The following is a 20,703-nucleotide window of genomic DNA, read 5'->3' as shown; positions in this document are numbered from 1 at the left end:
TGTTATCTGGTTCGATTGTTACGAACCTGTTACGTCTTGTTTACACGAGACTTATCTTTTGTTCGTAGTTAGATGTTGATTGTTTCTAGCTTGGGAAGACAGAGTTTTGTCAGGAGCGCCGACAACATAAATATCGTCGTCTCCTGCCCTGAGTTGATCAGGTTTACTCTTGTTCTCCAAGCTTAACAATCACATGCACTTGCTTACCTTCTTCTTCTTCTTTATACCATTCTGTTCTTGCTTTCTTTGCAGTTCAACCTTTCTTCTTCTTTGAAGTGTGTGATTGTTCCTCCTCCTTCCTCTTTGTGCCGCTCTATTCTCAGAATAGCCATCTAAGTTGTGTGTTGCCTCTTCATCTCAACCGACCATACGTCTTAGCACTCTGTCTAACTGACGTCTTCCTCCACAGGCCCGACTGTCCACCTCAGGAACCTATCATTGTCCCGAGTCGTTGGCTGTACCCGGAACCCTAATCCTTTCTTCGGGCCCTATCCGTAATACCCCCCTCTATTCGATTCGCCAAAGCACGCATGGCCTACGCCGCTCGCACTCTCCGCCTCCAACGCAACCATCCCGTCCGTGTTGCGTCCCAACCCGACAAGGACGAGCTTGCCCCCGATGACTCAGACCTGCCTCTCCTGGGGCATAACATGAGTGTCAAGACTCGACTCGGCTGCATCATGCGCGAGTTGAAGCCATTGGTGGCAGGCATGTGGAGACGAGAACGTCGCCGACAGGAGTGGGATAGTCCCTGGCAGCCGCCACTGACCGACCGCATCTCCATCGTCGTCGACCCTGGACCCAAGGAGGACGCTGCCGTCAGGCATGCCCAGTTCTTGTCAAGACTTCCGAACGATGCCGTCACCGTGTATACGGACGGCTCCAAAGAAGGCTCCAGGTGCTCGCTTGCAGCGTGCGTGGTCGATACCAAAACCGGTGAAATCAAAACGAAAGTCAGTCATCGACTGCAAGATGTGGAGGTTGCAGACTGCGAGAGCGCCGCCATCGTGGAGGCACTCACGCTCCTCGCCAAAACAGAAAAAATAACAAAGCAAGCTCGCCCCTGCTATGTGTTTGTCGACAGCCAAGCTGCCATTGCGCGGCTCCGCAAGCACGGCCACTTCGCGTGGCAGGCCCGCCGCGTCCTCGGTACATTCACGTCGCCAGTCACGGTGATGTGGTGTCCCGGGCACATGGGCATAGCGGGGAACGAGATTGCAGACGCGGTTGCACGCCAGGCTCTCGAGAGTGATGATGAACGCAAGTTCAGCTCACTGGGCAGTGTCTTCGCCAGGGTTAGGAGGTTTACCATGGACAAGTGGGAGACTCTCTGGGCTTTTGAGCGAGACACCGCCGCTGGTCCCTCCCATGGCTCGCACTACCTGCGTACCATCGGTGGTGATCCAGTTCTCCGTGCTAAGGCGCCCAAGGTTTCCGGACCAAGATGGCTAACCTCGGCGTACTTCCAGATGAAGGTGGGTAAAGGCAACTTGTTGCCCTACCTGCTGCTCATCAAGAAGACGGACTCGGACCGGTGCCGCCGTTGTCAAGAACATGAAAGCGAGAGCGTTGAGCATGTGCTGCTGCACTGCGCCGCATTTTCTGCAGAGCGTCAAGAGATGGCCATGGCATTGAGTCCTAAGTCGCTAGATCTCCCGACGCTCTTCAATACGAATAACGGAACCGAGGTGCTGCTGAAGTTTGTTCGCAAGACGGGTTTTTGCACGAAGGCCTGGGTAGAAGGTGTGGGGAGAAGAGAAAGTAGTGGTGGGAGGAGAGTGGAGGAAGTTGAGGAGTGAGGAGGAGTTGGTGCTTGTGTCTTTGGACAAATTACTGTGTCGACCACGACGTATTTCCTTTGTCGTTGATTTTTGCTGGAGTTTGGATGTTGTTTTATTGTACCTTGCTATGTGTAGATTTACTGCACCTCGCCATAACCCTATCAGGTTCCATGCGAGTAATGAATAAAAAAAAAAAAAAAAAAAGTCAAGGCTATCCAGGAATGGGAGGCTCCCACGTCTGTCCGCGGAGTCCGTAGTTTTCTTGGGTTTGCCAACTTCTACCGCTGTTTTGTCCCCGAATACTCCACCGTCGCTGCTCCCCTGACTCTGCTGACCAAGAAGGATCAACCCTTCAAGTGGGAAGACGAACAACTCCGTTCGTTTGAAGCTTTGAAGAAGGCCCTTGTCTCTGCCCCGCTCCTTGCCACCTTTGACCCTGACCTCCCCACCATCGTTGAAGCCGATGCTTCCGGCTGGGCCCTGGGAGGTTCCCTCAGACAGCAAGGTGCTGATTCTCTTTGGCGTCCTGTTGCTTACTTCTCGCGAAAGCTCAGCCCAGCGGAAGTCAACTATCCTATCCACGATAAGGAAATGTTGGCCATCCACTCCTGCCTCCGCGCTTGGCGCTCCTACCTCGCTGGCATCCCGTTCGAAGTACACACCGACCACCAGAACCTTTTGTACTTCCAGAAGCAAAGAACCCTGTCAGAACGCCAACGCCGCTGGGCCCATGAATTGTCCGAGTTCGACTTTCGGTTAATTCATCGACCCGGCGTTACTCAAGTGACCTCCGATGCCCTTTCCCGCCGCGACCAAGACCTGCCCCAAGACCTCTCCGATGAACGCCTCCAGTCCCGTGTCCACCAAGTTCTCCGCCCTGACGGGCCCGACTTCGTCATTGCCGCCGCTGTTTGGGCTAAAGAGCCTGACAAAGACCCCGAAGGAACCCTGACCCTCGACCACGCTGCCCTAGATGCCCCTTTTGCTGACCCGGAACTCCAGACCCTCTGGCACTCGGCACTTACCCATAACGAACGTTATTGGCAAGCGCGACAAGCTGTCCAAGAACAAGCCCGCTCGTTCCCCAACGAGTGGGGCCTTCCTTGGCAGATCAGCGAGTGTACCCTCGACTCCGCCACCCGTCTCCTCTGGCGTGACCGCCTGTGGATCCCGTACTACGAGCCCCTCCGCACTCGTATCATCCAGCAAGTCCACGACTCCACGCTCACCGGTCACCCTGGAGGATCAGCAACCCGTGATCTAGTCAGCCGCTCCTACGCTTGGCCTGGCCTCTCTGACGATGTCCGCCGCTTCGTTGGTAATTGCGACACTTGCGGTAAAAGCAAGATTTGGCGCGACCAGAAGCGTGGCCTCCTGAAGCCCCTGCCCGTCCCGGACCGTGCCTGGCAAGAACTCGCCATGGATTTCATCGTCGGTCTCCCTGAGTCCGAAGGCTGCACTACTATCTTAGGTATTACAGACCGGCTGTCAAAGAGTAAAATCTTGATACCGCTGAAATCGTATACTGCCTCTGACGTAGCCAGAGCCTTCATCACACACGTCTTTGCCCACCATGGTCTACCCCGCGCCATCACGTCCGACCGAGGTCCCCAGTTCACCGGTTTATTCTGGACAGAAGTCTGTCGCCAGCTCTCCATCACCCGCCGCCTCTCCACTGCGTTCCATCCCGAGACCGACGGCGCCCAAGAGCGCTCCAACCAGGAGATCGAGACCTACCTCCGTGCCTTCACTGTTTTCCTGCAAGACGACTGGGCTGCACTTCTCCCCCAAGCCCAGGTCGCCCTGAACAATCGCACTGCTACTGCCACTGGCCTTTCCCCTTTTTTCTTCACCCATGGTTACAACATTGACCCCCTTGACATGACTACCGACCACGAACCAGGCTCCACCGTTTCCCCCGCCACTGCCGGCCACAACTGGCTCGCCAAGCACCGCGACGCAACCGCGTTCGCCCAGGCCTCCATGGCATTCGCCCTTGAAACACAGGAACGACATGCCAACCGGGGACGCCAGGCAGCGGAAGCTTTCAAAGTCGGCGACCGAGTCTACCTGCGTCTGCGCAACGTGCGCACCATCCGCCCCTCGAAGACACTCGACTGGCTTGCCTTGCCCTACCGCGTTATCCAAGTCGTCGGTACGCACGCTGTCAAACTAGACACGCCCACCGGTATCCACCCCGTCTTCCACGTGAGTCTTGTCCGCCGCGCCCGTGATGACCCTCTGCCTTCCCAAGTCTTAGCCAACCCGGAACCACCTGCAATCGCGCCCGAAGAAGCCTCCGGCGATTTAGTGGCTGGCGAGTACCTTGTCGACGAGATCCTACAACACAAGGTCGTCGACAAACGTCACAAAGTGCTCGTCCAGTGGACTGGATGGGCAGAGCCAACATGGGAACCCTTGTCACACGTCCTAGACACAGCAGCGCTCGAGAGATACGAGCAGACCCACGAGTGCCCCTGGAAGTTGCCAGCAGTCCCCCGGAGGAGAGGGAGGAGGAGGCGATTGTAACGATCTATGGATCGAGGTAGGCTCAGGCTCCGCCCTCACCGCTGTTTACACCGCCGTCCACACCGCCTTGCACACCGCCGTTACTCACCGCCTGCCAAACCCGTGTGCACACCGTCGTTGTCAAGGGTACGCGTCATACCTCTACCGCGCGTATATAGATAGTGTTGTTTCCGCCCGTTTTCTTGTACATTAGTCTTTTCTCTTTATCTGTTTCTTAATTTATTTCTGCTGTTCTAAAAGCGTTCTCCTTTAGACCGTAAAGCCTTACAATACCCCTGGCCTGACCTTACAGACCACGAGATCAAGGAGGCAATCATGTCCGCCAACGCCAAGAAGGCCCCCGGGCCCGACGGCATGAACGCCAAGATCATCCAGATCGCCTTTGAGGCCCATCCCGCGCCCTTTCTCTCCGTCTACAAAGCCCTGTCTCGCCTCGGAATACACCCCACACTCTGGAAGCAAGCTACTGGGATTGTGCTCGCGAAAGACGGAAAGGCTGATTATTCAGTCGTAAAGTCCTACCGCATCATCTCACTGCTCAACTGTCTAGGCAAAGTGCTCGAGAAAGTCTTTGCGACCCGCTTAGGGTACCTCGCTAATTGCCATGACAGCTCGCTTCTAGACGACACTCAACTCGGAGGCCGCAAACAGCGTTCAGCCATGGACGCCGCTCTCGTATACGTCAGCCACCTGCAGAAGGTCAAGGAGATGAAGCTCGTTCCAAGCACTCTCTTCCTTGACGTCAAGGGCGCTTTCGACCACGTGTCAAAGCCCTACTTGATGCGCAGCTTACGTGAGCTCGGTCTTCCCCTGGTGTTCCGAAAATGGGTTGCTTCGTTCCTCCAGGACCGTACTGTCGGCCTGCACATCGAGGGTCAGCCGTTTCCGATGACCCCGGTTAACATCGGCATCCCCCAAGGTTCCCCCATCAGTCCTCTACTCTTCCTGTTGTATGCTCGGCATATAGTGGCTCGGGTGGCCGGCGACACACCACAACTTCAGCTGTCGTATATAGACGACTTCAGCGTAACCGTGGCGTCCAAAAGCCCGAGGCGTTCGGCGGCGCTTCTCGAAGAACTCGTGACGGAGCTGCGGGCCAAGGCTCGCGACTACGGCATTGAGTTTGAAGAGAGCAAAACTGAGCTGATCCACTACACCGATGCTGCAAAATGGGCCTCCCAAACTGTCCGAGTAGGTGATGTCACTGTGCGTCCCCAAAAGATGGTCAAGTGGCTAGGTTTCCATTTCGACAACAGACTTTCGTTTAAACAGCACGTCCAGGCACGGACCCAAAAGGCTGAGATCGCGTTCCGCGGCTTGCTTCGGCTCGCTTCGAACACGCGTGGACTGTCCATCGCGGCACTCCGTCAGCTCTACATCTCCTGTGTGGGTACCGTCGCCGATTACGGATCAATTCTCTGGTATGACCCGTCAAAACCCCAGCTCAGTCTGCAAAGGGTATACCAGAAACTGCAAAGCCAAGCTGCCGCCCGTATCCTAGGTACATTCCGCGGTTCACCAACACGCGCCGTCGAAGTCGAGGCCGGCCTCCCGCCCCCCTCTATTCGATTCGCCAAAGCACGCATGGCCTACGCCGCTCGCACTCTCCGCCTCCAACGCAACCATCCCGTCCGTGTTGCGTCCCAACCCGACAAGGACGAGCTTGCCCCCGATGACTCAGACCTGCCTCTCCTGGGGCATAACATGAGTGTCAAGACTCGACTCGGCTGCATCATGCGCGAGTTGAAGCCATTGGTGGCAGGCATGTGGAGACGAGAACGTCGCCGACAGGAGTGGGATAGTCCCTGGCAGCCGCCACTGACCGACCGCATCTCCATCGTCGTCGACCCTGGACCCAAGGAGGACGCTGCCGTCAGGCATGCCCAGTTCTTGTCAAGACTTCCGAACGATGCCGTCACCGTGTATACGGACGGCTCCAAAGAAGGCTCCAGGTGCTCGCTTGCAGCGTGCGTGGTCGATACCAAAACCGGTGAAATCAAAACGAAAGTCAGTCATCGACTGCAAGATGTGGAGGTTGCAGACTGCGAGAGCGCCGCCATCGTGGAGGCACTCACGCTCCTCGCCAAAACAGAAAAAATAACAAAGCAAGCTCGCCCCTGCTATGTGTTTGTCGACAGCCAAGCTGCCATTGCGCGGCTCCGCAAGCACGGCCACTTCGCGTGGCAGGCCCGCCGCGTCCTCGGTACATTCACGTCGCCAGTCACGGTGATGTGGTGTCCCGGGCACATGGGCATAGCGGGGAACGAGATTGCAGACGCGGTTGCACGCCAGGCTCTCGAGAGTGATGATGAACGCAAGTTCAGCTCACTGGGCAGTGTCTTCTTTTTTTTTTTTTTTTTTTTTATTCATTACTCGCATGGAACCTGATAGGGTTATGGCGAGGTGTATATTAATACTATACACGAATCAAGGTTTAACGGAATCTCAAACAAGCTAGCTACTATACATAATATACTCCAATCCCCTGGCAGGGAGGCAGTTACATCTAAGATCCCACAAATATAATCCCCAAGTTATGACAGAAAGGAAATACATGAATAGCTTTTGGTATGAATTTCCAACGAGCAGCACTAACCCCAAGTGCCCCAGTTAAGGTTGACTGCTCGTAGAAAATTGGCGTCACTGGTAGGAATCGAACCTACGACTTCTCGGTAGCCAACCGAAAAGCCTTGCCAGGTGCTATACCACTGCACCACAGCGACTGGCAGTGTCTTCGCCAGGGTTAGGAGGTTTACCATGGACAAGTGGGAGACTCTCTGGGCTTTTGAGCGAGACACCGCCGCTGGTCCCTCCCATGGCTCGCACTACCTGCGTACCATCGGTGGTGATCCAGTTCTCCGTGCTAAGGCGCCCAAGGTTTCCGGACCAAGATGGCTAACCTCGGCGTACTTCCAGATGAAGGTGGGTAAAGGCAACTTGTTGCCCTATCTGCTGCTCATCAAGAAGACGGACTCGGACCGGTGCCGCCGTTGTCAAGAACATGAAAGCGAGAGCGTTGAGCATGTGCTGCTGCACTGCGCCGCATTTTCTGCAGAGCGTCAAGAGATGGCCATGGCATTGAGTCCTAAGTCGCTAGATCTCCCGACGCTCTTCAATACGAATAACGGAACCGTCGCTGTGGTGCAGTGGTATAGCACCTGGCAAGGCTTTTCAGTTAGCTACCGAGAAGTCGTAGGTTCGATTCCTACCAGTGACGCCAATTTTCTACGAGCAGTCAACCTTGACTGGGGCACTTGGGGTTAGTGCTGCTCGTTGGAAATTCATACCAAAAGCTATTCATGTATTTCCTTTCTGTCATAACTTGGGGATTATATTTGTGGGATCTTAGATGTAACTGCCTCCCTGCCAGGGGTTTGGAGTATATTATGTGTAGTAGCTAGCTTGTTTGAGATTCCGTTAAACCTTGATTCGTGTATAGTATTAATATACACCTCGCCATAACCCTGTCAGGTTCCATGCGAGTAATGAATAAAAAAAAAAAAAAAAAAGAATAACGGAACCGAGGTGCTGCTGAAGTTTGTTCGCAAGACGGGTTTTTGCACGAAGGCCTGGGTAGAAGGTGTGGGGACAAGAGAAAGTAGTGGTGGGAGGAGAGTGGAGGAAGTTGAGGAGTGAGGAGGAGTTGGTGCTTGTGTCTTTGGACAAATTACTGTGTCGAACACGACGTATTTCCTTTGTCGTTGAGTTTTGTTGGAGTTTGGATTTTGTTTTATTGTACCTTGCTATGTGTAGATTTACTGCACCTCGCCATAACCCTATCAGGTTCCATGCGAGTAATGAATAAAAAAAAAAAAAAAAAAAAGACCCCGAAGGAACCCTGACCCTCGACCACGCTGCCCTAGATGCCCCTTTTGCTGACCCGGAACTCCAGACCCTCTGGCACTCGGCACTTACCCGTAACGAACGTTATTGGCAAGCGCGACAAGCTGTCCAAGAACAAGCCCGCTCGTTCCCCAACGAGTGGGGCCTTCCTTGGCAGATCAGCGAGTGTACCCTCGACTCCGCCACCCGTCTCCTCTGGCGTGACCGCCTGTGGATCCCGTACTACGAGCCCCTCCGCACTCGTATCATCCAGCAAGTCCACGACTCCACGCTCACCGGTCACCCTGGAGGATCAGCAACCCGTGATCTAGTCAGCCGCTCCTACGCTTGGCCTGGCCTCTCTGACGATGTCCGCCGCTTCGTTGGTAATTGCGACACTTGCGGTAAAAGCAAGATTTGGCGCGACCAGAAGCGTGGCCTCCTGAAGCCCCTGCCCGTCCCGGACCGTGCCTGGCAAGAACTCGCCATGGATTTCATCGTCGGTCTCCCTGAGTCCGAAGGCTGCACTACTATCTTAGGTATTACAGACCGGCTGTCAAAGAGTAAAATCTTGATACCGCTGAAATCGTATACTGCCTCTGACGTAGCCAGAGCCTTCATCACACACGTCTTTGCCCACCATGGTCTACCCCGCGCCATCACGTCCGACCGAGGTCCCCAGTTCACCGGTTTATTCTGGACAGAAGTCTGTCGCCAGCTCTCCATCACCCGCCGCCTCTCCACTGCGTTCCATCCCGAGACCGACGGCGCCCAAGAGCGCTCCAACCAGGAGATCGAGACCTACCTCCGTGCCTTCACTGTTTTCCTGCAAGACGACTGGGCTGCACTTCTCCCCCAAGCCCAGGTCGCCCTGAACAATCGCACCGCTACTGCCACTGGCCTTTCCCCTTTTTTCTTCACCCATGGTTACAACATTGACCCCCTTGACATGACTACCGACCACGAACCAGGCTCCACCGTTTCCCCCGCCACTGCCGGCCACAACTGGCTCGCCAAGTGTAAGGCTTTACGGTCTAAAGGAGAACGCTTTTAGAACAGCAGAAATAAATTAAGAAACAGATAAAGAGAAAAGACTAATGTACAAGAAAACGGGCGGAAACAACACTATCTATATACGCGCGGTAGAGGTATGACGCGTACCCTTGACAACGACGGTGTGCACACGGGTTTGGCAGGCGGTGAGTAACGGCGGTGTGCAAGGCGGTGTGGACGGCGGTGTAAACAGCGGTGAGGGCGGAGCCTGAGCCTACCTCGATCCATAGATCGTTACAATCGCCTCCTCCTCCCTCTCCTCCGGGGGACTGCTGGCAACTTCCAGGGGCACTCGTGGGTCTGCTCGTATCTCTCGAGCGCTGCTGTGTCTAGGACGTGTGACAAGGGTTCCCATGTTGGCTCTGCCCATCCAGTCCACTGGACGAGCACTTTGTGACGTTTGTCGACGACCTTGTGTTGTAGGATCTCGTCGACAAGGTACTCGCCAGCCACTAAATCGCCGGAGGCTTCTTCGGGCGCGATTGCAGGTTGTTCCGGGTTGGCTAAGACTTGGGAAGGCAGAGGGTCATCATGGGCGCGGCGGACAAGACTCACGTGGAAGACGGGGTGGATACCGGTGGGCGTGTCTAGTTTGACAGCGTGCGTACCGACGACTTGGATAACGCGGTAGGGCAAGGCAAGCCAGTCGAGTGTCTTCGAGGGGCGGATGGTGCGCACGTTGCGCAGACGCAGGTAGACTCGGTCGCCGACTTTGAAAGTTTCCGCTGCCTGGCGTCCCCGGTTGGCATGTCGTTCCTGTGTTTCAAGGGCGAATGCCATGGAGGCCTGGGCGAACGCGGTTGCGTCGCGGTGCTTGGCGAGCCAGTTGTGGCCGGCAGTGGCGGGGGAAATGTGAGCGGTTCACTAAGTACAAGAGAGTCTTGCAGTTATGACCAGGATGCTGTTTATTATCTTTTGATGGAGAGAAAAAGGTAGAAGAAAGACTAAACTAAACAGCGGATTTGGGTCTACTATATAGACATTTTTGTGCTTACAAATGCAAGTTCCCGATCGGCTCAATATCCCTCCGTGAGCTCCTTATGTCCGAGTTTTCGGCGATAACTCGAGGTTAACTCCGATCCCGTCGGAATCCCTCAGTTTCCCTCGGAACACTTCGGACCTTTTTGCATCCTGCCGGATTAGGCGAATCCTACCCACGGACCTCAAGTCCGACCCGGTCCGAGCTCTCCGAAGCCTCCGAAGAGTTGCCGAAGTTCATCCGAAACCTTGTCCAAATTCGGTGAAACGACCTGCATTCGAAAGCACTGGATCAGCTCTGTCTGATCCAACCACGGGTTCTCAACCCGTAACATTACCCCCCTCTTCTCCTCTGTGTGGGTGGCCCTGTCCGCGCACCGGCCTCTGGTTCACCAACGTCATCGTCGTCTCCAAACTTCGCTTCAAAGGTGTCCAGTGCTTCAGTCTCCTCAAAGTCGGCTCGTGGTCTCCAATCGGGCTCTGCGTATCCAACCCATTTAACCAGTAGTTCTCTTCGAAATCCCCTTCCAATGCGTCTTCGTCGACTTCTCAGGATTTGTTCGACCAAAAATTCAGGCTCGCCGTAGTCGTTCTCTTCAATGTGTGGAGGCTGGGCATCGTCTGTTTCTTGGGAGGGCAACGGGTTGTTCGGTGCTCGTTTAAGGAGGTCGACATGGAAGCGGGGATGGATGTTTGTTGGTACATCAAGCTCGACCACATGGGGAGAAACCACTTTCGTGACGCGGTACTTGGCATTGGCCCAAGCAAGCTTCTTCAACAGTTGCGGAGTGCTGATATTTTTGAGTTTTAACCATACAAGGTCACCCACTTCGAAGCGTTCCTGGGCACCACGTGATCTGTTTGCCTGGTCTTCCATTTCCTGTTGACGGGTGGCCATTGCTGCTTGTGCCAGTTCCCAACCTTCGCGTAGCTTTTGAACGAACTTCTCCGCATCTGTGGCCTCCAAAACTCCGTGAAGAGCCTGATCGGCGATGACCTGCTGAATTGGACTGACATGGTAGCCGTGCGTGAGGAAAAAGGGGCTCATTCCTGTCGAAGTGTTTCGGTTGTTGATTGCTAACATAGCGGATGGTAGCAGGTCGGGCCAGTCGTATTGTGAATAGGTAATGAATGCTCGTAGGTAGGCCAACACTTCCTGGTTCATCCTTTCTGTCGCCCCGTCGGTTTCTGGGTGGAAGGCAGTTGACAGTCTCTGTTCGATCCCTGTCAGTTCGCACAACTTGGTCCAAAATTCGCTCGTCCAATTGCTTCCACGGTCTGATGTTAAGGCGTGAGGGAAGCCGTGGTGTTTCCAGTGGCAGTGTACGAACCGCTCTGCACACTTTTCGGCTGCCATAGTTTTTTTTTTTTTTTTTTTTATTCATTACTCGCATGGAACCTGACAGGGTTATGGCGAGGTGTATATTAATACTATACACGAATCAAGGTTTAACGGAATCTCAAACAAGCTAGCTACTATACATAATATACTCCAATCCCCTGGCAGGGAGGCAGTTACATCTAAGATCCCACAAATATAATCCCCAAGTTATGACAGAAAGGAAATACATGAATAGCTTTTGGTATGAATTTCCAACGAGCAGCACTAACCCCAAGTGCCCCAGTTAAGGTTGACTGCTCGTAGAAAATTGGCGTCACTGGTAGGAATCGAACCTACGACTTCTCGGTAGCCAACCGAAAAGCCTTGCCAGGTGCTATACCACTGCACCACAGCGACCGGCTGCCATAGTTGTCATGGCCTCCAAGCTGACAGCTCCAGTAAGTCGGTCCACAATGACCATCAAGTTGTTAGGGTCTGGGAGACCCGGGTCAAGGCTTTGCCTGATTGCCCGAGTTGAAGCCGGTGTGGCTTGAGCAACGGTGGTTCGAGTGTCGGTGGTCCGAGTCCGCAAAGGCCCGACTACTGACGGTCCGAATACAAGTGGCCCAACCGGCCTTGATCCGAACGCCCGATGACTCACCACGTTTGGGTCAATCAGGTAGGCCTCAGTTGTTCTACCCAGGCAGTATAAAGAGCTGCTGCTCTCTCCTAGTTTTAGTTAGTTCTTTCTTCTTCTCTCCATCGCAATATATCTGTTTCTGCCCTTCTACGTCCTTTTACGACTTGGCCCCTTACATAGGGTCTGGGAGACCCGGGTCAAGGCTTTGCCTGATTGCCCGAGTTGAAGCCGATGTGGCTTGAGCAACGGTGGTTCGAGTGTCGGTGGTCCGAGTCCGCAAAGGCCCGACTACTGACGGTCCGAATACAAGTGGCCCAACCGGCCTTGATCCGAACGCCCGATGACTCACCACGTTTGGGTCAATCAGGTAGGCCTCAGTTGTTCTACCCAGGCAGTATAAAGAGCTGCTGCTCTCTCCTAGTTTTAGTTAGTTCTTTCTTCTTCTCTCCATCGCAATATATCTGTTTCTGCCCTTCTACGTCCTTTTACGACTTGGCCCCTTACATCATATTGCGATCTTCTTTTTCGCTACAGCCCTACAGTTCTACAGTTCTACAGTTCTTTACAGCCACAGGTACAGATACAGCTTTTACAGATTGCATTGCCCCTACAGTTCTCAACAGTCTTATCGTTTATTTTCCCCAAACCCGTTATCAATCTTCATCACACATTATTTTTTACTGTTACACAAACTCTCAACATGAGTGGCCGCACCACCGACGACATGCGGGCCGCTTACGCAAGCTCCCCTGTCCCCAGTGTCGACAGCACTGAGGACAAATATGCTCAACGGTTCGCCAAGCTGGAGAGCAAGTTTGCCAAGATGCTGGCTATGCTGGAGAACCAGAGCGAAGCCGCCCAGCAGGCAGCCGCCCAAACCCAAGCCTCCCAAGCAGCGCTTGCTACCGCCACCGCTGCTGCTGCCGCCGCCGCCTCAGCGGCTGGTAACGAGAATGGTCGCGCAAAACTGCGCTACAAGATTCCCTCGCTGAGTTCCACCGAGCCCGAGGAATTTGACGCCTGGTTCGACCAGGTCCTGGAAATATGGCACTGCGAGCGTGGCCATGTGGCCGACCGAGACTTCATCGTCTCGATCTATGCCCAGGCCGAGGGTTTGGCCCGCAGCCGCATGCGGTCAATCAAGACCCGACTAACAGACGACGGCCCCGTTTCCTGCGACCGGTTCCTTCAAGAGCTGCAGGGAGCGTTTGAGGACAAAGTTGCCGTAGATAAGGCACAAGACCAGCTCTCGCGGTTAAAGCAGAGAGGCAGAAGGATCGAGGTCCATCTGCAGGAGTTTGAGGACCTGCTGACCCGCGCCAAAGCTCTGGACGCGGCGGACTCACAGAAGATTAGGTGGCTGAAGGACAGCCTCGACACGCCCATTCGGGAATACGTGGCGAACTCGTTCCCTCCCCGGGTCTTCTCGGAGTACTTAGACCGGGTCGTGTTAGCTGCCGAGGAACTGCGGCAGCGTAAGCTCGATGCCGAGTCGACTTCTGGCCGCCGCTCCGGTTATTACCCGTCCGCCCCCGCTGCCCACCGCCATCCCGACGCCATGGACTGGGAACGAACCCGTCGCGTTGCCCCCCAGCCTACCCGTACGCCTGCTGCCCGCCGCACTGCCCGCTGGGCGAGTGAAGAGGAACGAGAGAGACGTCGTCGCGCTGGCCTCTGCATCCGCTGTGGCGCCTCAGGTCACTTTGTACGGGAATGCCCCTACGATGTGCCTCCCAACCGGAACGCGCCTCCTGCCCGTGTCCGCGGTGTACACGTGCCCACGCCGCCGCAGCTAGACGATGACCTGGATGCCGATTTCGGTGTCGTACAGTTGCCCACTGCTCAGTCGGAAAACTGAGACCCTCCGGTGACAGTCGCCCCCGGAGGGGTAAGAACAAGAAGGGAACGTCCCCTTTGCTTGTGAGAGGCTCCTTATCTGTTGACGTTGTAATCAACGGCTCTCACAACTCAGTAGCTTTAGTCGATACCGGAAATACAGTCTCCTTGATCATATCCCAGGCCCTCGTGAAACGATTGAAACTACCTTGTTCTGCGCTGCAAACTTCCCTTTCCCTAAAACCTTTTAATGACCAACCTTCTTCTGTGGCCACTCAGGCTGCCCGCTTCGAGCTGGATCTCGGCGGCCTCCGGGAAGAAGTCCTTGCCCTTGTCGTACCCGACATTTATGATGACGAACTTCTTATTGGATACCCGTGGCTGAGCCACCACAACGCCCTAATAGACTGCAACCGGCACCGTTTGGTGCTCCCCCACTTCTCCGTCCCTCGCTCTGTTTCGACCATTCGGAACTTGGACACCCCTACGGAATTGAAAGCTGCACGTGTCAGCAAGATCTTGCACCAGGACTTGAAGGTCTTTGCTGCGAGCATACAGGATATCAACAAAGCATTGGAAAAGTTGGCCCGAGAGAACGAGCCTGTTACAGATGACTGGAAGGAAAAGGTTCCCAGTTGGATAGACCCACAGAATGTTGTTGCTTTTGACCCAGAAGCACTCTACACGCGCCGCCTCCCGCCGCTGCGTCCCGGGATGAACCACGAGATTCATCTAACTGTCCCTGACTCGGAAGCTCCCTGGGGACCACTGTACAGCCTTTCCCACGATGAGTTGATAGTACTGCGCCAAACGTTACTGAACCTACTGAACAAGAAGTTCATTCGAATGAGTAGTTCCACTGCTGCTGCCCCCATCCTGTTCGTCAAGAAACCTGGCGGTGGACTTAGATTCTGCGTGGACTACCGTCTGTTGAACAAGCTGATGAAGAAGGATAGATACCCGTTACCCAACTTCAAGGAAACACTACGCCAAATCAGCCGTTCAAAGTGGTTCACTAAGCTTGACGTCGTTGCAGCGTTCCATAATATCCGTATCGAGCCAGGCCACGAATGGAAGACCGCTTTCCGTACGCGCCTGGGCTCCTTTGAATGGAACGTGATGCCGTTTGGTTTGTCCAATGCTCCTGCCCAATTCCAACGCTTCCTGAATTCCGTATTGCAAGAGTACCTCGACCTGTTTTGTTCTGCTTACGTTGATGACATCCTAGTGTACACCGATGGCTCCCTCGACGAGCACAAGGAACAAGTTAACCACGTCCTAGCCAAGCTCGTGAAGGCCGGACTGACGGTTGACATCGACAAGTGCGAGTTCGGTGTACAAGAAGTCAAGTACCTGGGCTACATCATCAAGCCTGGAAAAGCAACAATGGATCCTGCCAAGGTGCAAGCAGTGAAAGACTGGCCCGTACCCAGTTCCAAGAAAGAGCTCCGTGGCTTCCTAGGATTTGCCAATTTTTACCGCCCGTTCATCAAGAACTTTGCCGAAGTAGCCGTCCCTCTCACTTCACTGACTGGTCACCTAGTTCCCTTCGTCTGGTCTCCAGAATGCCAAGCTGCCTTCTCGTCACTCAAAGATCTCTTCTGTGCTTCGCCCGTCTTGCGCCTCTTCGACCACTCTCTGCCAACAACTGTCGAAGCTGACTCTTCAGGCTACAGCACTGGAGCTGTCCTATTGCAGCAGCATCCAGATGGCCTGTTTCCATGTGCCTACATCAGCCAGAAGCTGTCTCCTGCCGAGTCCAACTATGAGATCCATGACAAAGAAATGTTGGCAATTGTCCGAGCCCTGAAAGAGTGGAGAGGAGAGTTACGTGGCGCCCAGGGACCCATCCGAGTGTTAACAGACCACAAGAACTTGTTGCATTTTACCTCTGCGCAACAGTTAACAGAGAGGCAAGCTCGTTGGGCTAACCTGCTAAGCGAGTTTGACCTAACACTGGAACACCGTCCCGGGAAACTGTCCCCACTGCCCGATGCTCTCTCCCGTCTTCACATGCCTTCAGGTCCCGATGATCCCCGCCTACAAGCTCGCAACCAACAGCTCCTCCAGTGTTTGCCCGACGGTGCCCTGAAAGTCAGATCTGCTCGCGTTACACTGCCATCCCCGTTCCGTAAGGAAGCCCTCAGTACACTGTGGGAACAAGCATTGTCAGCCGACTCTGACTATGCGGCAGCATGCGCAGTGGTTGCCTCTCAGGCGCCCAAATGGCCAGACAGCTTGAAGACTAATTGGCGAGTGTCACTGTCCGAATGCTCATTGGACTCCGAAGGTCGACTGCGATACAGATCAAGATTGTGGGTACCCCAGTGGGAACCTCTGAGGACAGCCTTGCTACAAGAGATTCACGATTCCGTGACACTAGTCCACCCCGGCCAAAGAATCATGTGTCAGGAAGTTTCCAAGACTTACTTCTGGCCGCACTACACAGCGGATGTCAAACGGTTCTGCCGCAACTGCGAAATCTGCGGTAGCACGAACGTCATGCGCCAGCTCAAGCAAGGTCTCCTGAAGCCCCTTCCGGTACCTGACCGCATCTGGCGTGACATTGGCATAGATCTGATTGGCCCTCTCCCGCCGTGCAAGAAGGAAGGAAAAGTCTACAAGCACGTCATGACGGTGGTGGACCATCTGTCCAAGGGTGTCATCCTTATAGCCTGCCGCAGCCTGGATATCGAGTATCTTGCCAGCCGTTTCTTGGAAGTCTACTACCCTCGCCATGGTCTTCCTAACAGCATTGCTTCTGACCGCCAATTTGCCAACATGTTCTGGAAACGACTCTGTACCACCCTGAAGATCGATCGTCGTCTGTCCACCGCTTACCACCCACAGACCAACGGGGCCACTGAGAGGACAAATGCTGAGGTGAAGACAAAGATGGCCAAACTCCTACACGACCGCTCAGACTGGCTAGACTGCCTGCCAATTGTGGAGTTTGCCCTGAACGCAGCCCCAGCGGCTTCAACAGAGACGTCCCCGTTCACGTTGTCCCACGGCTATAGTCCTGACTTGGTTGAGCTGCAGCCCGACGCCATTGCCCCCCTAGCAGCCCCCGTTGCAGCCAACACGAGTCCCATAGCTCAAGCAACAAGAATCCTGAAGAGCTTGGCAGACCACACGGATTGGGCCAAAGCCTCTCTCAGCGCCGCCAAGTCTGCTATGGAGGAACAGTCGAACAGACACAGACAACCACATCGACGTTTCCAGCCCGGCGACTGGGTTTGGTTGGCAAAAAGCTCCCATACTGTGCAGCAAGAAGGCCCAGGCAAGCGACTCCGGCCAAGATACCAGAAGCTCCAGGTCTTAGAGGCTGTAGGCTCCCACAGCTACCGTCTTGACCTGAAGGGTGCCAGAGGACACGACGTGTTTCATGCCGACAGATTGAAATACCACCCGAACGACCCTTGGCCCTCACAAGACCCGCACGTATCGAGCCCCGGACCAGTCGAGATCGATGGCTTTGAGGAATACGAAGTCGAGAAGATCCTGGAACACCGGCCAGCCACGAGAGACGAACCAGCCCAGTACTTGGTGAAATGGGTTGGTTGGCGAGATCCCACTTGGGAACCTACAGAGGCGCTGGAAGAAACGGCTGCTTTAGAAGAATTCTTGCGAGCGCAGGAGACTGCCGACGTTGAGGTGTGAGTGCCGTGGCGAGAGGACTGCTTGAGTCCGAAGTTTGATTGAAGGAGCTGCGAGTTCCACGGTTGTTGCACAGGGTCTATTTCCCTTTCCTTTGACATTTTTTTTGTTTCTCCACTGTCTGTTCCACTCCTTGTTCGTTCTGTTGTCGTTTACCGATGATTAGTTGCTTGTTGTTTGCTATTCCCTTTGTTGTTTTCAGTTGGTGTCCACCTTCCTGTTGTTTTCTTTTTTTGTGTTACACGGCCATGGGAGGATGGGAAGAAAGAGAAGGAGGCTGATGTTAGGGTCTGGGAGACCCGGGTCAAGGCTTTGCCTGATTGCCCGAGTTGAAGCCGGTGTGGCTTGAGCAACGGTGGTTCGAGTGTCGGTGGTCCGAGTCCGCAAAGGCCCGACTACTGACGGTCCGAATACAAGTGGCCCAACCGGCCTTGATCCGAACGCCCGATGACTCACCACGTTTGGGTCAATCAGGTAGGCCTCAGTTGTTCTACCCAGGCAGTATAAAGAGCTGCTGCTCTCTCCTAGTTTTAGTTAGTTCTTTCTTCTTCTCTCCATCGCAATATATCTGTTTCTGCCCTTCTACGTCCTTTTACGACTTGGCCCCTTACAGAGGGTGCAAAATAGTTTGGGGCCATAGGGTTTGGCCGCTGTGGATATTCAAATGGCAAAGTAAAAGAAAAGTAAAAATATATCTCGATCCCTCGTCGGGTCGGCGGTAAAGTAAAAAAAAAGGAAAGATAAGAGTGACTTAAGGAAAAATAAAAAAAAAAAAAAAAAGGAAAAGGGAAAGGGGGGTTTGAGAATTCGAGATGATGTTAAGGTGTGATTACGCTAAGCTGGATCTTCACAGAAAGGGACACAGAGGGACAAAGATCTCGAATTGAAGAACAAAACTAAACTCTCTAAATGGTGTAGAAACAATGCGACTATTTATCCTGTTGGAAAGGGAGGCAACCGACGATCGGCGGCGACGACAACTAGTTCCTCTAGGAAGTGCCGTTAATCTTGGTTCTGGTCTGGCATTAGTTTTGCCGTACCAGCGCCGGACTAGTCCTTCGAGGATACGCCGTTAGTGTTGGTGTCGGGCTTCCGTCGGTCCTTAAGGGTGCAACCCCAACACGAGCTGTTAGTCTTACGGAAAACCCTCTCGGACCATCTGGACAGGAATTGGATTCGAGCCAGCAGCTCTCCCGGCGGCGCGCCTGTTCTTTTCGTACGTAAGCCTGGAGGAGGGTTGCGCTTTTGCGTTGACTACCGCGGCATTAACGCCATTACTGAAAAAGACCGATACCCGCTTCCTTTGATCAGTGAGACACTACGAGCGTTGTCTAAGGCGAAGTACTTCACAAAGGTCGATGTTCGTGCCGCTTTCCACAAGATTCGCATAAAAGAGGGAGATGAATGGAAAACGGCCTTCCGCACACGTTTTGGACTTTTTGAATGGCTGGTGACGCCTTTTGGACTCACCGGAGCCCCTGCAACCTTTCAACGGTATATCAATTCAACCCTGCAAGAATATTTGGACGACTTCTGCTCCGCGTATATTGACGACGTCCTGATTTACACCGACGGCACCTACGCAGACCACATGGAAAAAGTTAACCTCGTCATCAAGAAATTGGGAAATGCAGGTCTCCGTTTAGACATCGACAAGTGCGAATTCGCAGTTTTTGAAACAAAGTACCTAGGTTTCATCATCCAAGCAGGCAAAGGTGTCAAAGTCGACCCAGCAAAGGTCGCTGCCATACGAGAATGGACGCCACCCACCAATGTCAAGGGCGTTCGAAGTTTTATAGGATTCGCAAATTTTTACCGCCAGTTTATCGATTCCTTCAGCGACGTGGCGGCTCCACTAGTCAGGCTAACGAAGAAAGGCACCGCATGGACCTGGGGCCCAGTCGAAGAACGAGCTTTCGAGACGCTGAAGAACCTTTTTATTACCGCCCCGGTTCTGGCGATGTGGGACGAAGACAGGAAGACGATCGTGGAATGCGACTGTTCTGGATGGGCCCTGGGAGGAACTCTATCCCAAGTGGACGACGAAGGCGAACTGCGCCCAGTAGCATTCTTTTCCAAGAAGCTGTCCCCTGCCGAGGTCAACTATGAGATTCACGACAAAGAGCTCCTGGCAGTTGTGAAGTGCTTGGAAGAGTGGAGGGGCGAATTGAAGAGTCTTGGCGCCCCCTTCAAAATATTGACCGACCACAAGAACCTGCAATACTTTATGACGACACGGAAACTTTCAGAGCGGCAGGTTCGGTGGTCCCAGAAGCTTTCAGAATACGACTTCCAGCTTGAGTTCCGATCAGGAAGCAAAAGTGGTAAACCAGACGCCCTTAGCAGACGAGAACAAGACATTCCTCAAGGCGAAGACGACGACAGGTTAAAATCTCGGATCATGAGACTTGTCAAGGACCATTGGGTGTCACCAGATGCAGCAGTAACGATGACCCCGGCCCACGTTACCCAACCCGCGGACCGGATCCCTAACGGTGCGCAGCTTTTCGCGCAACTCCACCTGCAGGAACTATGGGATACAGCTAAGACGAAGGATTCGGATATTGCACTCATGTACCAAGCGTTGGCCAGTGGCGAACGAAGTTTTCCTCCTACCATCTCGAGAAAAGTCACGATCTCTATAGCGGAATGCGAGTTCGACGAGCGCGGCGCTCTAGTATATCGGCACAAACTGTTCGTGCCTGACTGGGAACCATTGCGAACTGCGCTGATCCAGAAAACACACGACTCACATGTCACAGGACACCCAGGTCGAGACGGCACGCTTGCGATTCTGTCCCGGGAATTCTTTTGGCCTGGCATTTCAAGAGAGGTGCGCCAATTCTGCGCCAATTGTGACGTGTGTGGACGATCCAAAGTATGGCGAGAAAGAAAGAAGGGACTCTTACGACCACTGCCTATCCCTGAACGACCACACTCGGAACTCGGTATCGATTTTATGACGGAACTACCTGCACGAAAGACTGGCGACCCACGATACTTGTGTAAGGGGCCAAGTCGTAAAAGGACGTAGAAGGGCAGAAACAGATATATTGCGATGGAGAGAAGAAGAAAGAACTAAC

The 20,703-nt window shown here is 53.9% G+C and overlaps 5 protein-coding genes across 5 annotated transcripts; 3 read left to right on the top strand and 2 right to left on the bottom strand.

The window, feature by feature from the left end:
- Positions 1–530: 530 nt before the first annotated feature.
- BROUX77_007569 (uncharacterized protein) lies at positions 531–9,186 on the top strand (the record flags this gene model as incomplete). The annotated part of the gene is made up of 5 exons (XM_073752678.1): positions 531–1,699; positions 2,039–4,146; positions 4,603–6,513; positions 7,030–7,569; positions 8,174–9,186. 5 exons carry the CDS (start codon positions 531–533, stop codon positions 9,184–9,186), a joined length of 6,741 nt encoding a protein of 2,246 aa, XP_073601862.1.
- A 233-nt stretch (positions 9,187–9,419) lies between these two features.
- BROUX77_007568 (uncharacterized protein) lies at positions 9,420–9,965 on the bottom strand (the record flags this gene model as incomplete). The annotated part of the gene is made up of 1 exon (XM_073752677.1): positions 9,420–9,965. One exon carries the CDS (start codon positions 9,963–9,965, stop codon positions 9,420–9,422), a length of 546 nt encoding a protein of 181 aa, XP_073601861.1.
- Positions 9,966–10,497: 532 nt separating this feature from the next.
- On the bottom strand, positions 10,498–11,247 carry BROUX77_007567 (uncharacterized protein; the record flags this gene model as incomplete). The annotated part of the gene is made up of 1 exon (XM_073752676.1): positions 10,498–11,247. One exon carries the CDS (start codon positions 11,245–11,247, stop codon positions 10,498–10,500), a length of 750 nt encoding a protein of 249 aa, XP_073601860.1.
- A 1,577-nt stretch (positions 11,248–12,824) lies between these two features.
- BROUX77_007566 (uncharacterized protein) lies at positions 12,825–17,623 on the top strand (the record flags this gene model as incomplete). The annotated part of the gene is made up of 2 exons (XM_073752675.1): positions 12,825–13,946; positions 14,240–17,623. The coding sequence occupies 2 exons, from the start codon at positions 12,825–12,827 to the stop codon at positions 17,621–17,623; spliced, it is 4,506 nt and encodes a 1,501-aa protein (XP_073601859.1).
- Positions 17,624–18,067: 444 nt separating this feature from the next.
- On the top strand, positions 18,068–20,479 carry BROUX77_007565 (uncharacterized protein; the record flags this gene model as incomplete). Its single annotated transcript, XM_073752673.1, has 3 exons — positions 18,068–18,094; positions 18,675–20,314; positions 20,383–20,479. 3 exons carry the CDS (start codon positions 18,068–18,070, stop codon positions 20,477–20,479), a joined length of 1,764 nt encoding a protein of 587 aa, XP_073601858.1.
- Positions 20,480–20,703: the final 224 nt, after the last annotated feature.

This window comes from Berkeleyomyces rouxiae (genome assembly GCF_048999995.1).
Source record: "Berkeleyomyces rouxiae strain 22BRR77 chromosome Unknown BrBRR77_ptg000012l, whole genome shotgun sequence".
In the NCBI taxonomy this organism is placed as follows: Eukaryota; Fungi; Ascomycota; class Sordariomycetes; order Microascales; family Ceratocystidaceae; genus Berkeleyomyces; species Berkeleyomyces rouxiae.
Note: the sequence above shows the minus strand (reverse complement) of the source record. Positions and strands in the feature narration are given on the sequence as shown.